Below are 16,123 nucleotides of genomic sequence, written 5' to 3' on the forward strand. Positions count from 1 at the left end.
TAAAAATAAATGTGCAGACTATCTTCTAAACGGGGAGAAAATCCAAAAATCTGAGATGCAAAGGGACTTGGGAGTCCTTGTGCAGAACACCCTAAAGGTTAACTTTCAGGTAGAGTTAATGTTGAGGAGGGTAAATGCAATGTTAGCATTCATTTCAAGAGGTGTAGAAAACAAGAGCAGGGATGTAATGCTGAGGCTTTATAAGGCACTGGTGAGGCCTCACCTTGAGTATTGCGAACAGTTTCGGGTTCATCATCTAAGAAAAGATGTGCTGGCATTGGAGAGGATCCAGAGGAGGTTCACAAGGATGATTCTGAGAATGAAAGGCTTATGACACGAGGAACGATTGATAGCTCTGAATCTGTACATGCTGAAATTTAGAAGGATGAGAGGGGGATCTCATTGAAACTTTCTGAATGTTGAAAGGCCGAGACAGAGTAGATGTGGAAAAGATATTTCCCATTGTTGGGAGAGGCTAGGACAAGAGGGCACAGCCTCAGGATAGAGGGGCATCCATTCGAAATAGAGATGCAGAGAAATTTCTTTAGCCAGAGGGTGCTGAATTTGCGGAATTTTTTTTACCACAGGAAACTGTTGGGGGGGGGCATGTCATTGGGTGTATTTGAGGCAGAGCTTAATAGGTTCTTGATTGGATGGTATCAGAGGTTACGGGGAGAAGGCTGGGGAGTGGCGCTGAGGACGGGAAAAAGGATCAACCATGATTGAATGGCAGAGCAGACTCGATAGGCCAAATTGCCTAATTCTGCTCCTATGTCTTATGGTCTTATGTTTAGAAGTGTCAGCTGCTAGTGTTTAGAAAGCTGACCTTGGCAAAAAAGAAAAATGCCCCCTGGGCAGTAAATATCCACCACAATGTGAGATTAGGAAGGTTCTTAACTCTCAGAGCCTGAAAAATCATTGCCTGACAAATTCTCATCTCATAAGAAGTATTTGTAATTTAATCTGAAGAGCCATGTCCCGCTAAAGCTAAAGACCAAATGCTATAAGATTAGGCTAGACAGGTTTTGTTTTTAACAGGCATGGATGCAATAGGCCAACTTGGTCTCCTATGAGATTCAATGATCCTAGGATGTCTCACAACCTTTTGTTAATATTTTGAAACATTAGAATTACTGTCTCAAATTATAACAATTGGAATCAATCTATTCAAACTGCAAAAACAAATCAAAATATCAAGTCAGGTCACATTCGTGGGAAGAGGAACAGAACTAATGTTTTAAATTAATGATTATTCTTCTGAACTGGTGAAGATAAAATAAGTATATTATACCTCAGGGAGATGGGGAAATCTCTGATACTAAAACCAGGCTGATCATGACCAGCTGATAAGCTATAAACAGGGTCATCTGATCAATGAGTCAACAGGAGCAGTTAGAGAATGAGAAGACAATGTAGAGACAATGTAAAATGCAGAGCAGGAAAACATGGCTAATATGTCAAATGTCAAACTGAACTTGTCCTTCATTTTCAGAGGAAGAAGGTGGTGGTGGGGGGGGGGGGGTGGAATTGTGAACCAATATCACAGATAGGCGATTGGTACAGGCAGAGATGTGAAGTTATCTGAAGCAAATAATTAGCCAGGTCAAGAAATCTAAAAGCAAAAAAAAAGTTCTAACAAGCTGGTGTGACAAGTGAAGAGATTATTGTGAAACACCATACTGCTTTTACCCATCTTATCACATTCTATTGTTTTAGCTGTGCTCTCTGCAAAGTTCCGTATACCTTTTTTTTTCTCTTTTCATCATCAGTTTTAATATCGCCTTTAAAACGATAGCTGAAGTTGGAGTTGGAGTTGGAGTTATTAATTGGCTGCATCTGGCCAACCAGGCTGAGATGAGGGGAGATTTCAGCCAATCAGCATCATCGGATGCTGTCAGAGGCGGAATGTGGGATGTGATTGGCAAACACTTTTGACAACTTGCCGTCGACGTAGATGATTGGCGTCTGCGTGCCATTCTATTGGTGGAAGTACAGAGCGGCTGCCGGAATTACTGTACTGTGATTGGCGGAGCGGTTGTTATGGTGGTTCGCTTTAGTTGTGGTGTCGATGAAACGACCGCCCTCGCAGGCGTTGGAATCTAATTCTCAATACACTGCTTAGAGGGTGCGAAATGGCTGCAAAGGTGAGTGGCGGCCTTTCTGCTCCTGTGTTTTAGCCCGCGTGTATCACTGCATTGAGAGGACGGCCGAAGCCTTCTGTCAGGGGGTCACTGGACACCTGGCAGCGGTAGCAGGTGAATAATAGAAAGGGAGAATGGTGTTGAGACTGAGAATGGAGGATTTTCATGAAAACTGTAAATCAAGAGATGATAACGGAAACTGCACAATTTTCGGGCGGCGGGAGGAGGTGAATATTGAGTATTAAAAAAGACAAACACTGGATCAATGCAAGCATCCGAGCCAATTTAATATTAGCTAGAAGGTCCTTGAATATGATTCTGCATTTCCTTCTCCCCCCACCCACTCACCCTCAGCACATAGACATGTTGAGGAAAAATGGGCAGGTAGAAAGTTTTAAGCTGATATGCTAATAGAATTTATTGTTGCACAGAACAGTTCACTGACATTGAAATCATCTCACATAAAATAAGTAACAGTTAAACTACTGATCTGCTATTGGCAGCGGCATGGCCCCACACTGGTTGAATTGCTGTGAGAGTCTCGGCTTACCAGACGAAGCGTAGACACGCCACTGAACAATACCGGGAAAGAAAATGGTTAATCGTTTGTTCAGGGACTTAACGTTGACAAGGATATCTGCCCTTATTCTTTGAATGTTACGGGACCCTTGTCTCAACCAATAAGAAACATGTAGGGACGATTAAACATCTCACCCCAAAGGAGAGCCTCTAGTAATCATATTAATACAGATTGAAAATCAAAACAAAAACTCCCACAGTTTCTGGAGATGTATGGGGTCTCAGCAGATAAGTCAGCACCTGTAAAAAAAAATGAAAAATAATTAATGTTCAGGGTATATGATAATCCTTCAGAATCTCTTTGCTTTGATGAAAGGCTATGGACGAGAAGTGTTACCACTGTTTCTCTTTCAGCTAACTGATTGAGGCGTTGAGTATCTTCAGTATTTCTTTGCTTTTATTTCATATAAATATCGAACTTTGCGGCAGTCATTTATAGGATTAGGCTAAATATGTACCAAGAGTTTGATAGCTAACTATTATTGGAAGTTAATCAGTAACACAGCGAGCATATATTCTTCAGGTATATTTATTGTGCCATATTTCTTTCATTGTCCAAATAATTTAAGAGGGGTAGCATATTTATTTGTGGATAAATGGTACACTGGATAAATTGATAGGTGTTCAAGAATAAATTACATTGTGGGTAAACACTAGGAAATCTGCAAATGCTGGAAATTCAGGCAACGCACACAAAAAAATGCTGGTGAATGCAGCAGGCCAGGCAGCATTTATAAGAAGAAGTACAGACAATATTTCCAGCCAAGACCCTTTGTCAGGACTAACTGAAAGAAGAGATTTGAAAGTGGGAGGGGGAGATCCGAAATGATAGGAGAAGACAGGAGGGGGAGGGATGGAGCTAAGAGATGGAAAGTTGGTTGGCAAAAAGGATACAAGGTTGGGGAAGGGAGAGGATCATGGGACAGGAGGCCGAGGGAGAAAGAAAGGGGAAGGGGAGCCCAGAGGATGGAGACCAGGCAAGGAGTTATAGTGAGAGGGACGGAGGGAGAAAAAAGGGGAAAAAATAAATAAGGGATGGGGTACGAAGGGAACAAGGGGCATTAACGAAAGTTAGAGAAGTCAATGTTCATGCCATCAGGTTGGAGGCTACCCAGATGGAATATAAGGTGTTGTTCCTCGAACCTGAATGTGGCTTCATCTTGAAAGTAGAGGAGGCCGTGGATAGACATATCAGAATGGGACGTGAATGCCAACCTGATGGCATGAACATTGACTTCTCTAACTTCCGCTGATGCCCCTCCTCCCCTTCGTACCCCATCTGTTATGTATTTATTATTATTTTTTCCCCTTTTTTTCTCCCTCTGTCCCTCTCACTATAACTCCTTCCCTGCTCTCCATCCTTTGGGCTCCCCTCCCCCTTTCTTTCTCCCTAGGCTTCCCGTCCCATGATCCTCTCCCTTCTCCAGCCTGGTATCCCTTTTGCCAATCAACTTTCCAGCTCTCAGCTCCATCCGTCCCCCTCCTGTCTTCTCCTATCATTTCAGATCTCCCCCTCCCCCTCCCACTTTCAAATCTCTTACTATCTCTAATTTTTGTTAGTCCTGACGAAGGGTCTTGGCCCGAAATGTCAACTGTACCTCTTCCTATAGATGCTGACTGGCCTGCTGCATTCACCAGCATTTTTTTGTGTGCGTTGCCTGAATTTCCAGCATTTGCAGATTTCCTAGTGTTTACCCACAATGTAATTTATTCTTGAACACCTATCAATTTATCCAGTGTATTACATTGAGTGTGTTACATTGCAGATATGTTTTATTTAAGGACCAAGATGCAACACTAACAAACCTTTATCATTTATTCTGTTTCTTCTGTAATTTTAGGAGACAAATGTACTGTTACTTAGCGCTGGATTTAGTCACAATTAATCAAGAGAATTTCATCTTTTATGATGTGATATCCATTTTTTTTTGTAGAGAAGTTGTGTGAACTGTCTTTGAAAGTTTTACCACACAGTTTAATATAGACATAGAATGATAGAGCACAGGAACAGGACTCTTTGGATATTCAAACACCCATTTTCACTAATCCTGTTTTATTCCCTCCACACTTCCTTCATCTCCTTCTTGACTCTATCACTCACTCATGCACACCAGGGACAGTTTAAACTTATTGCTTTGCATGGTTTTTATTAAATGCTGAAGGAGACCAGAGCACCCAGAAGAAGTTAATGTGGTCAGGGAAAGAACACACAAACTCCACCCAGGCAGCACAAGGTCATTAGAGTTGTCCAAAGGTCGATGAACGTTCGTCATCCCTAAGCATCAACTCCAATTCTGTTTCCACAGTGCAACCTGATCTGCTTTGTTTCCAGAAATTTTTGTTTGTCTTTCATATTTTCATTGGCCGTGACAGATGTTACATGACACAGGCCTTAGACGTACATTATCACCATCACTGTGCTGCTTAATTTTGTCTTGTTTGCTTAAACTTAGCTTGTTTCTTATGTTACTTGTCTCTTTCAGGTCATTTTATAGACAATTATTTTCATGATACTTTTTATAATAAAAGGATAAATATTGCCAGTTAAGTATTTGTTAGAGAATTCATGCATTCATTTCTGTGCTTCACATGAAATGAGTAGAAGTTTACTGTAGGCTAGAAGAGCCTATTTTCTATTTTAGTAACAATATCCCTAAATCAAGGATCATGCAAGGATTATGTCACAGCTCCTTTCTTTGTGACTATATGGATAACAGGCATGTACAAGAACGTAACTGGTGTAGGTAAAACTCCACACTGTGGTGAATGGAGTGAGAGGGAATTGATAGAAAAAAGTTAAGGGCTGAAAAATGCCTTCACTTCTTTGTTTCTGTAAAAGATGTCACACTCTTTGATTCCAGCTACTTAGACCCCCACAACCACCTCCCCAACGCCCCATTCCACAGAGACAGCTTCACATCTGAAACTATCATCTTTGTTTTTAAATACGTGGCTTCCTCCAGACCGGTGTCTCTCTGTTCTAGACACTCTATTCACCATTGCTCCACCATTCATGAGCTATCAATGTACCAGAATCATCCACTCCCACTTCTTCAATCCTTCTTTAAGACTTTCCTTTAAAATCCCACACTGAACTGAGCTTCTCATTGTCTCACTTAATCTCCCTGTATCCAATTTTTTGTTTGTGGTGCATGGGATGTTTGTCTTATATGAAATGAAGTTTATGAATGTCAGTTCATGATATTCACAGAAATATTTGCTTGCCTTGAAAAGCATTGATTAAAAATATTTTTCTAATTTAAAAGACATAACATTGCAATGTTGCAGACCCCTGTGTATAAAAAAACTCCTTTGAGTGCAACAGTTCAGCGGAAGAAGCCTGGACCAAAACCAGAAATTTCTGAAGATCAAAAGCAGGAAATAAGAGAAGCATTTGATTTGTTTGACACAGATGGTATTGGATCTATTGACGTAAAAGAACTAAAGGTATATTTCCAAATCTGCTTCAGTTGGTTCTTTAGTCCAGAAATTATCATTTCTTGTTTCCTTTGGCGGGTCATTGTTTTCCATGTTTCCCTTGTATAGCTGAACATTATGCAGTGATGCATCTAGTCACCCTGTGAATCACTGTAGCAAGTCTGGGTTTGTTATTGAAAAATGCAGTTTAAATATGCAGATGTAATATTAATGGTGAATACAATGAAGCACATGTAAGATATATTGCTGACCTGAAAGTGTCACCAATAATATACTAAAACTGCAACATCTATTCTTTTTCTACACAGTGCCCTGTAACTTTCCCATAAACACGAAGCTGCATTTTTTTTTGTTACTGTGTCAAATTTTCAAAGAAGCATTAAGGTTCAATTTTTGATTTAATCCACTTAGCTGATTGAGAAGAAACAACTATCACCTAATTGTTTTGCACTGTTCATTCCACTACAACAAATAACTGACTTTTGTTCCAATTTATTTTCCAGGTTGCAATGAGAGCTTTAGGATTCGAACCCAAGAAAGAAGAAATAAAGAAGATGATTGCAGAAATCGATAAGGAAGGCACTGGGAAGATTGACTTTAATGAATTTTTGGCTGCAATCACACAAAAAATGGTAACTTATAACACGAAGAAAGCTTTATTGTATCCTTCCTAAAAAGAAAACACTTCCGTGACAAGAAAGAATTAAAGTCCGATCTGTAAATTTGGATTTCGCTTTAGCAAATATGAGAACCTACAGAAAGAAGCAGGAGCAGGTCTTTTAGCCCTGAAACCTCTTCCAACCAGTAAAATAATGACTGATTAGATTTTAGCCTCAACTACTCTCAGGTGCCTATTCTCCATGACCCTTACTTTCCCTTTATTCTGAATTCTGTATACTCAAATTTCAATTTACTATTATTATCAAAGTATGTATAAATTATGCAACCTTGAAATTTGTCTCCTTACAGGCAACCACAAAACAAGAAACCCAAAAGAACCCATTTAAAAAAAAGACTAACAAACAGTCAATGCACAGAGAGAAAAAACCCCACAAATTGTGCAAACAATAAAAGCAAGCAACTAAACAGAGGAGGGGTGATTGATAAGTTTGAAGCCTAAGGTAGAAGGAGTCAATTTTAGAAAACCTAGCACATTTATTTTTCAACATAATCCCCTCCTACGTTTACACACTTAGTCCAGCGGTCGTGGAGCATACGGATCCCTTCTTTGTAGAAGTTGGCGTCTTGGACCTCCAGAAAATGGTTCGCAGCAGCGATGATTGATACGTTCGTGGCCTAAGGTAGAAGGAGATGAGTTATACAGCTCTCGTTACAGGCACGTGCAGTTCAACTCTTTGAGTGATTATGCAGAAAGTTCGAAGTTAATAACTCATCTCCTTCTACCGTAGGCCACAAACTTATCAATCACCCCCTGTGGACCTCTTTCTGGAGGTCCAAGACGCCGACTTCTATAAAGAAGGAATCCATATGCCCCAACACCACTGGACTAAGTGTGTGAATGTTGGAGGGGACTATGTTGAAAAATAAATGTGCTAGGTTTTCTAAAATGGACTCCTTCTACCTCAGGCCACAAACTTATCAATCACCCCTTGTACTTTAAAAAGTTGAAAGTAAATTTTTATATATATAATGTAAATAAAATATGACCCTAAGATTCATTTTCTTGCAGTGTACTGAATAAATCCATAACAAAATAATAACTATAACAGAATCAATGGAAGCCCACACCAACTTAGGTGTTCAACCAGTGTGAAAAAGACAACAAACTCTGCAAATTTAGAAAGCAAGAAATAATATAATAAACAAATAAGCAATAAATATTGAGAACAGGTGATGAAGATTCCTTGAAAATGAGTCAGGGTGGTTGTCATTGATGGGGTGAGTGAAGTTGGGTGAAGTTATCCCCTTTTGTTCATGAGCCTGATGGTTGAGGAGTAATAACTGTTCCTGTACTTGGTGATGTGAGTCCTGAGGCTCCTGTACCTTCCTGATGGCAGCAGTGAGAAGAGGTGGTGGGATCCCTGATGATGCATGCTGCTTTTCTGTGACAATGCTTCAGCTAGATGCGCTCAAGTTACCCGTGATGGTTTGGGCCGTATACACTACTGTTCCTGTGCCAGGCTGCAATGCAGCCAGTCAATACACTCTCCACCACACATCTATGGAAGTTTGTCAAAGTTTTAGATGTCCTGCTGAACCATTGCAGGCTCCTAAGGCAGTAGAGGCACTGCTGTGCTTTCCTTGTAATTGGATTTGTGTGCTGCGCCCAGGGAGGTTCTCCTAAATGATAACGTGAGGAATTTAAAGTTGCTGACTCTCTCCACCTCTGATTCTCTGATGAGGACTAGCTCATAGGCCTTTGATTTGCTTCTCCTGAACTGTCAATAATCAGCTCCTTGCTCTTGCTATAATTGAGTGAGAGGTGGTTGTTATGACATCACTCAGCCAGCTTTTCATCCTCCCTCCGAGACGCTGATTCATCACCACCTTTGATTCAGCCAGTGGTGTCATCATCAAACTTGAATATGGCATTGGAGCTGTGCTCAGTCCCGCGGTCATAGGTGTAAAGTGAGCAGAGCAGGGGGCTAAGCACACATCCTGTGCTGCACCTGTGTTGATGGAGATTGTGGAGGAGATGTTGTTGCCAATCAAAACTGACTGGAGGCAGCAAGTGAAGAAATTGAGGATCCAATTGCACAAGGAGTTATTGAGGCCAAGGTCTTGAAGCTAATTGATTAGTTTTGAGGGGATAATGGTATTGAATACTAAGCTGTAGTCAATAAAGAGCTTCCTGATGTATGCATTTTTGCTGACCAGATGTTCCATGATTGGGTAAAGAGCCAATGAGGTGGCATCTGCTGTGTAATTGTTGCACTGGTAGGCAAGTTGGAGTGGTTCCAAGTTGATGGTTTTTTATCGCTGACCTCCCAAACACTTCATCCCTGTGGATGTACGTGCTACTTAACGATAGTCATTGAGACAGGTTACCATGTTCTTCTTGGGCACCAGTAGAAGTGAAGTCTGCTTGAAGCAGATGGGTACCCCAGGCTGCTGAAGTGAGATGTTAAGGGTCACAGTGAACACTCCAGCCAGGTGATTAGTACAGGTCTTTAGTACTTGACCTGGTACCCTTTCTGGGCCCAATACATTTTGTGGGTTTACCTTCCTGAAGGCTGCTGGCATATCAGCCTCAGAGACTCAAATCACAGGATCTTCTGGGGCAGTGGGAGTTCATAATGGTTCCTCCATGTTTTGACAGTCAAACTGAGCATGGAGGGCATTGAGCTCAACTGGAAGCAAAGCCCTGTTGTCTCCTACGTTGCTTGATTTTACTTTATAAGAGGTGATAGCATTCAAGTCCTGCCACAGCCTTTGAGCATCCTTCATTGATTCAAGTTTAGTCCACAATTGCCACTTCACCCGTGAGTTAGCTGTCTGGAAATTGTACCCGGACCTCCTGTAACTTTCTTGGTCACCAGACTTGAATGTCTTTGATCTGGACCTCAGCAGATTGTGGATCTAATGGTTCATCCAGGGCTTCTGGTTAGGGGAGACTGTAAATGATTCTGTGGGGACATACTTAACTGCAACTGTTTTAATAAAGTCCATGACAGCTATGGTGTATTCGTTCAGATCCATCAATGAGTCCTTGGGATATACTGAGTATCCTTGGTAACTTGGTCTCCTCAGCTACAAAAGGTAATTTGATCACAAACTAGAGAAAATCTTGCAGATGCTGGAAATCCGAGCAACACACACAAAATGCTGGATGAACTCAGCAGGCCAGGCAGCATTTAGGAAAACAGTACAGTCGACATTTCGGGCTGAAACCCTTTGGCAGGTAATCTGAGGTGGCTGATTAACCAAGTCATTAAGTAATGGACCATTATGCAACATAGAAAAGGACAGTTAACTCTGGAATTGCGTACATTTTGACACACTGTGCTTATGTTAACATTCAAATATCAGTAAATTTGCTGCAATATGTGGAATTGCAACTGAATTTGTTGTTAATACCACTTGAACAGAATCTTCGCATTTATGTAATAGTACAATACCTGCAGACCTTAACTGATGCATGACAATTATTTTTGGTTTTATCCTAACTGTCAATTGAATATTTTTACATTTATTCATTTCCAGGCTGAAAAAGATACAAAGGAGGAAATTCTGAAAGCCTTTAGGTTGTTTGATGATGATGAAACTGGACGAATTTCATTCAAAAACCTGAAACGTGTGGCAAAGGAACTTGGGGAAAACCTTACAGATGAAGAGTTACAGGTGAATTTCTTGGACATTTGATAAAAGTTAGGACATCCGTCACATACTTGACGTAAAACAGATGATCACGGTGTACAAGAAAGAATGATGGCCAATGAGAATAAAGTCTGATAAAAAATTAAATTAGTTGATTAACTTGTTGGTCTGTTCTTGTACTGTGAGTAAGGACAGAATGCACGTATGACAAATATCCTGGTTTCTTTGGGACAAATGTCACTTTACTTGTTTCATGCACTTAAATATCTTCTTCTGATCTCAAAGAATGAAACATTTCTAATCGATCTCTTTAACAGTTGAAGGATTTCAGTGTTTTGCTCCTTTTTACACTTTCTAGTTAGGATTTTGGAAGAAATGCACCAGGCTGTTAAGATTATGAAAAGAGTTTACATAAAACTTTTATACTCTGAACTTTAGAATACTCGGTCATGATTTGAATGAGCCCTTCAGATTTTGAAAGAAATTGATACAGAGAACCTTTTACCCCTGGTGGAAGAATTTAAGACCTTAAAATTAAAACCAGAGAGTCTTAAGACATGAGAAAACTTCCTCACTTTCACAGAGAAAAGTTTTTTGCTTGGATCCTGTTCTATACCAAGGAGCTTATACCAGAGTTTTATACTTGCACCATTGGCAATAACTGAATAATTTCCTTTCTCTCTCTCAAGCCAAGTTGGTGCAGTCTTTCATTGATTCTGTTATGGTTATTATTCTGTTTGGATTTATTGAATATGCCTGCAAGAAAATGAGCCTCTGGGTTGAATAGGGTGACATATATGTACTTTGATAATAAAATTACTTTAAACTTTGAATTCTCTTTTCCCTCTCTCTGCACAGGAAATGATTGATGAAGCAGATCGAGATGGAGATGGGGAAGTGAATGAGCAAGAATTCTTACGAATAATGAAAAAGACAAGTTTATACTAATGTATGAATGCATGCTGCATGCGTTTTTCTTGTATGCATGTCACATGTTTATTCATGTATGATTCAAAGCATGCTTATTGGACAGGATATTGGATAAAGATAATTATGTATGTACTGGATGTAAGATGACTTTCCATTGCAAGCAATTTAAGGAAATGGGTTATTTAAGTAAATTTCACAGATGAAAAAATATTGAAGATTTGATTTTAGGGTATATAAAAATAATTTTAAGAGTTTTGCTTACATTTTATGCTATAATAAACAAGTACCTTTATACCATTACCATTTTTGAAAAGCAGCTTTCATTTCTGTAAAATTGTCTGTTATTTGAAGAAACTTATGGATATTGTTAAAACAGAATTTTTAAAAGTATACTTTACATAAGAGTACAGCACAAGGACTGGCCCTTCACGCAATGATGTTGTGCTGAACTTCATTTTAATGATTAAATGCCTAATTTAAATAATCCTTTTTGACCACATCCGTCCATCCTCTGCATATTCATGTTGCTATCTAAGAACCTCTTCAATGCGCCTATCATATTTGCCTGCACTAGCACCCTTGGAAGCACATTCCAAGCACCCACCACCATTCTCTGTGTATTTAAAATAACTTGCTCCATTGAATTTACCCTACTCCCTCACCTTAAATGTCTGCCTTCTAGTATCAGGCATTTCAGACCTGGGGAACCAAGACTGATTGTCTAATCTACATATGCCTCTCATCATCTCATAAAACTCTATCAGATCTCCACTTGAGCCTCCACTGCTTCAGAACAAACAACCTAGGTTATCCATACCTTCTCACAGCATATGCCCTATGATCCAGGCAGCATCCTGGTAAACATCTATTATGCCTTCTCTAAAGCCTCAATACCCTTCCCATAATGTGGCAAATGCAATATTGCAGATGTAGCCGAGCAAGGGGTTTGTAAAGCTCGATGCCTCACCTAGTATAGGCAAGTCATATACCTTCTTTACTACTCAATGAACTTGTGTAGCCATTGTCATGAAGCTCCCAAATTTTAACGCTCAGAACAAGTACATTTGAATAGGGCAAGAAATTTTCAAAAACATTTTAAAGGTTTCCGGCCAACCTCAAACCTGCTCATTTTCAGTTTTAACAGAAGCTGTAAAGGAATATGTCAGGTGATGGATCGACTTGTAAGTTTTTAAGGAGGATGAGTATTTGTTAACCTATTTGGTTGGTTGTCCTGATGAAGAGTCTGAGCCCAAATATAGACGTTTATTCATTTTCATAGATGCTGCCTGGCCCATTGGATTTCTCCAGCATTTGTGTGTGCTGCTGTGAATTTCCAGCATCTGTAAACTCTCTTGAGTTTATGGCTGCATGAAACAAGGCAGATAAAATGAGATGGGCAGGTTCTGAATTGCGGTTACATATTGTCTGTGGGTCACAAGGAGCAGGAATATTTCCAACTGGTCCAGTAAACATGCAAAACATGCCTACTTCTAGATTTAAAATTAGCAACATTAATCTTACTCAGCTGTCAACACCCCTTCCTACCATACCCCTTTATTCAACACAAATGTACACACAGAGACTCTGAGGTCGTGAGTGTTTTCCTTCTCGTTGTGGCTCCAGTGCTTCAGACTTTTCACCTGGTGGGGTAGCCAGTGTGCCAAACATGCTGGTTGTCAAGGTAGAAACCTGCAAAAACCTTCTTGATGATGCCTTTCAGCTAAATTTCCAGCTTTCTCATCAAAAAACACCTCCTCTTTAGGTAACTATCAAGATATAATGAAGGCTTTTAAAGACTTTGCACATATTCACATGACAGTGCACCCTGATGCCTTCCTGATCATGCTGGGGGTCCTCTACTAGGCCAGCTGTACAGTATTTATGTTATTTGTTTAGAGATACAGCACACAACAGTCCCTTCCCGCCAACCAACCCACCAATTTAACCCCAGCCTAACTGAGGAAGTCTCTGACCAATTACCACCAACATATCACCTTTGAAACCAGAGAAGCTAACACACATGACCTCTGTTAAATCACCATCAAGAGCACTTAATATGACATCCATGCCCACACTTTGAAAAATCCAATCACATGGCTGACATTCTTCTCCCAGCATACAGCGAAGTACAATACTATAGACCTCAATTAGGTAACCACTCAGTTTCTTAAACAAATAGCGTTTATCTTGCCCTGAAGCACACACCCCAACAAGCTTGTTGTAATTGTTGTAAAACCTTTCCAGTGCTTCCATCACCTTTTTATAAAATGGCTACCAGGACCATAGGCATTTTCTAGATGTGATGTCAAGTTTTGTGAAATAGATTTTGTATACTTCTTCAATTATAGCTCTCTGGACAGCTGGGCTTGCTTCCTTTACAGTTTTGTTAACTGAAGAGTAATATTTAGCGATTGCTGGAAGATCTTTGTTCTACAATAGCTAGACATCTGTCTCCCACCAAATCTAGTGTTTACATTAAAATTCAATTACCAACTTGTTGATGTCTTTTTGTAATTTGTTTCAATTCTCCTTTTGATTGATTAGTTACCCCAAAGTGAAGGTACAGTGTCAAGAGAACGGCAGGGAAAATTTCCTTGGATCTAGACTTAATCATGTTGCAGTTGCATAGGTAGAGGCAGGAGTACGTAGATAGGAGGCTGGTGCAACTTCTGGAAACTGCTGTAATAAATACCTTAGTCCAATTGGCTACTTGATCCTTATATACTTATTTCTTGATGCAAATTTGTTTGATAACCACTTCAATTAAATGCTCCTATTTTACAGAAGTACGTGCTTGAACATATTTATTCATTCCAAGGAGTAAACACCAATAGCTTAGCAGGGATAAAATTGCAGATCTTTTCATAAAGAACAGAGGTTTGAGATAAAGAGAATAACTTTTAAAGAGCTGGAAACGATGCATTTGGCCAAGTGATCATCATTACTTTAAAGAATGAATCTTAATGAGTCTGTAAATTCTTATATGCCATTATGCAGGCAGGATAAAATTCTGGCTCCCTTCAGGGTTCTCCAGAATAACTGCAGTTTGACATTGGTTATAATGTTTATGTCAATTATCTTCTCTATTTAATAACTAGTAAGGTAGAAGGCACTAGAGTTGGACATACATTTATTTTCTCAGTTCTTACAATGTTATTGCCCAAAATATTGTTTCCCAATATCTGTAGATGCTTGGTTTATAATGTTGACTGTTTTATTGATCATTTTGGGGAAGGATGCAGATGGGGAGTGTATCTGTATACATCTCAGTAAAATGAAAAGTGTATCGATGAGTTGTTGTAACTGCAGTCGTTGTTCAGTAACCACCACAATTCGGACTCTGCTGTACTTAGTCTTCAAGATTGCTGTGGTGATATACACCGACCTTTTTAATGGCAGTATGCTAAGTTTTACCAATACCTACTTTTCAGTTTATATTTGAGATGGAGTTAATTTTTATAACAATGCTGGAATTTGAATATTTACAGGATTATTCAGGACTTAAAAACAGTTTTGTGAAAATGAAAAGTAAATCTTGTTAGTTAGCATGCCAACAATACTGCTTGACTTACCGCACTATTTTACAATCCTAGGAAACTCCCCTGGATGATCCAATATAATTAGTGTTAGGTGCTGACAGACCAGGAAAATAATGTGGTATTGCACCCACGAGGAGGGTAGTTTTCACATTTGTTGTTGGCTCTGTTGAATGTCATCTGGTGTGAGTGAAAACAGTGGACTAAGGTGCTAGATTTCCAGGCATATTTTATTTCCAAGTCCTTTTCTCAGTCAGCCGTGCTTTCTCCTTCACCTCAGCTTGTCCCGTTCTCTCATGAACAGTCAGCTTCTAACAGCCCTGACCATCAACAACAACAACTTACGAAATTTAATTCTTCAGTTTTATAATGAACTGCTTTAAGGCCTTTCTTACAGTACATTGGTCCTAATCTTCAATCCAAATGTTGTCTAAGTGCAATGTGTAGTCATTAGGCAGATTAAATTAGGACTACATTGGAAATAACCCAGTGTCTCGGGGTGAATTGGGATAAAATTGTGGAAACTCTGAAATGCACCAAACATACACAATAGTAGCATAATAGTCATTCTGGACAAAGCTGCTGATTTTCGGGACCATGAACAAACTAAGCCACAATGCAACGTATATTTGCTCATTGCTATCTTGTGCATGACAGTGTGACTGTATTGTATGATAACATTATGAGAATAATTATAATAGAAAATTAGACTTAACTTGCCCAAATTCAGGACATTCTAATGTATCATGCTACTGTTTTCTGTTGCGTCAGGAGAGGATGGAGTTTTGGATACCTTGCATATTGCAATGAGAAACCTTTAAGGCTATACAAATCATATCAAATATCCGATATGGAAACAGATTAGTCTGCTGCACAACAGGCACCAGCTGACATTTGAACCCTAAACTATAAACATCTGGTTACATTTTTTTTGCTTGAGAATGTCAGTCATTTTGTAGAACAGTAGAGGGCTCTCCTCCATGGTCACCACTCTGTCATACAGGGTGTATGGTGAGAGTAGGTATAGATTTTATATTTACATTTTCTCAGTAGGGTACTGGATAGATTAAGGAAAAGGAAAATTTATTAAGAATAAAACAATTACTAAAATGGATTCATGCAGAGTCAATGACTGAATGACCTAATTCTGGTTTATTATCATATGGTCTTTTCTTCTGTATTGTACTGTAAAGATTTGGGGAAAAGATAAGTGAACATATG

At 39.5% G+C, this 16,123-nt stretch overlaps 1 protein-coding gene across 2 annotated transcripts; it reads left to right on the forward strand.

Moving 5' to 3' along the window:
- Positions 1–2,003: 2,003 nt before the first annotated feature.
- Positions 2,004–14,130, forward strand: LOC134353347 (centrin-2). Of its 2 annotated transcripts, XM_063061380.1 has the most exons (5): positions 2,004–2,144; positions 6,009–6,167; positions 6,662–6,790; positions 10,323–10,460; positions 11,295–14,124. In XM_063061380.1, exons 1-5 carry the CDS (start codon positions 2,133–2,135, stop codon positions 11,382–11,384), a joined length of 528 nt encoding a protein of 175 aa, XP_062917450.1. In that variant the 5' UTR covers positions 2,004–2,132; the 3' UTR covers positions 11,385–14,124. The 2 variants fall into 2 exon arrangements, with proteins under 2 accessions (XP_062917450.1, XP_062917451.1); XM_063061381.1 differs by lacking the exon at positions 6,009–6,167 and having other exon boundaries at positions 2,018–2,144; positions 11,295–14,130.
- Positions 14,131–16,123: the final 1,993 nt, after the last annotated feature.

This window comes from Mobula hypostoma, chromosome 10 (assembly GCF_963921235.1).
Source record: "Mobula hypostoma chromosome 10, sMobHyp1.1, whole genome shotgun sequence".
In the NCBI taxonomy this organism is placed as follows: Eukaryota; Metazoa; Chordata; class Chondrichthyes; order Myliobatiformes; family Myliobatidae; genus Mobula; species Mobula hypostoma.

Bases quoted from the DNA above. Each gene is read 5' to 3' on its own strand.
- LOC134353347 (XM_063061380.1), top strand. The intron at 6,791-10,322 runs GTAACTTATAAC...ATTCATTTCCAG, and splicing joins CTGCAATCACACAAAAAATG to GCTGAAAAAGATACAAAGGA. The intron at 10,461-11,294 runs GTGAATTTCTTG...CTCTCTGCACAG, and splicing joins TTACAGATGAAGAGTTACAG to GAAATGATTGATGAAGCAGA.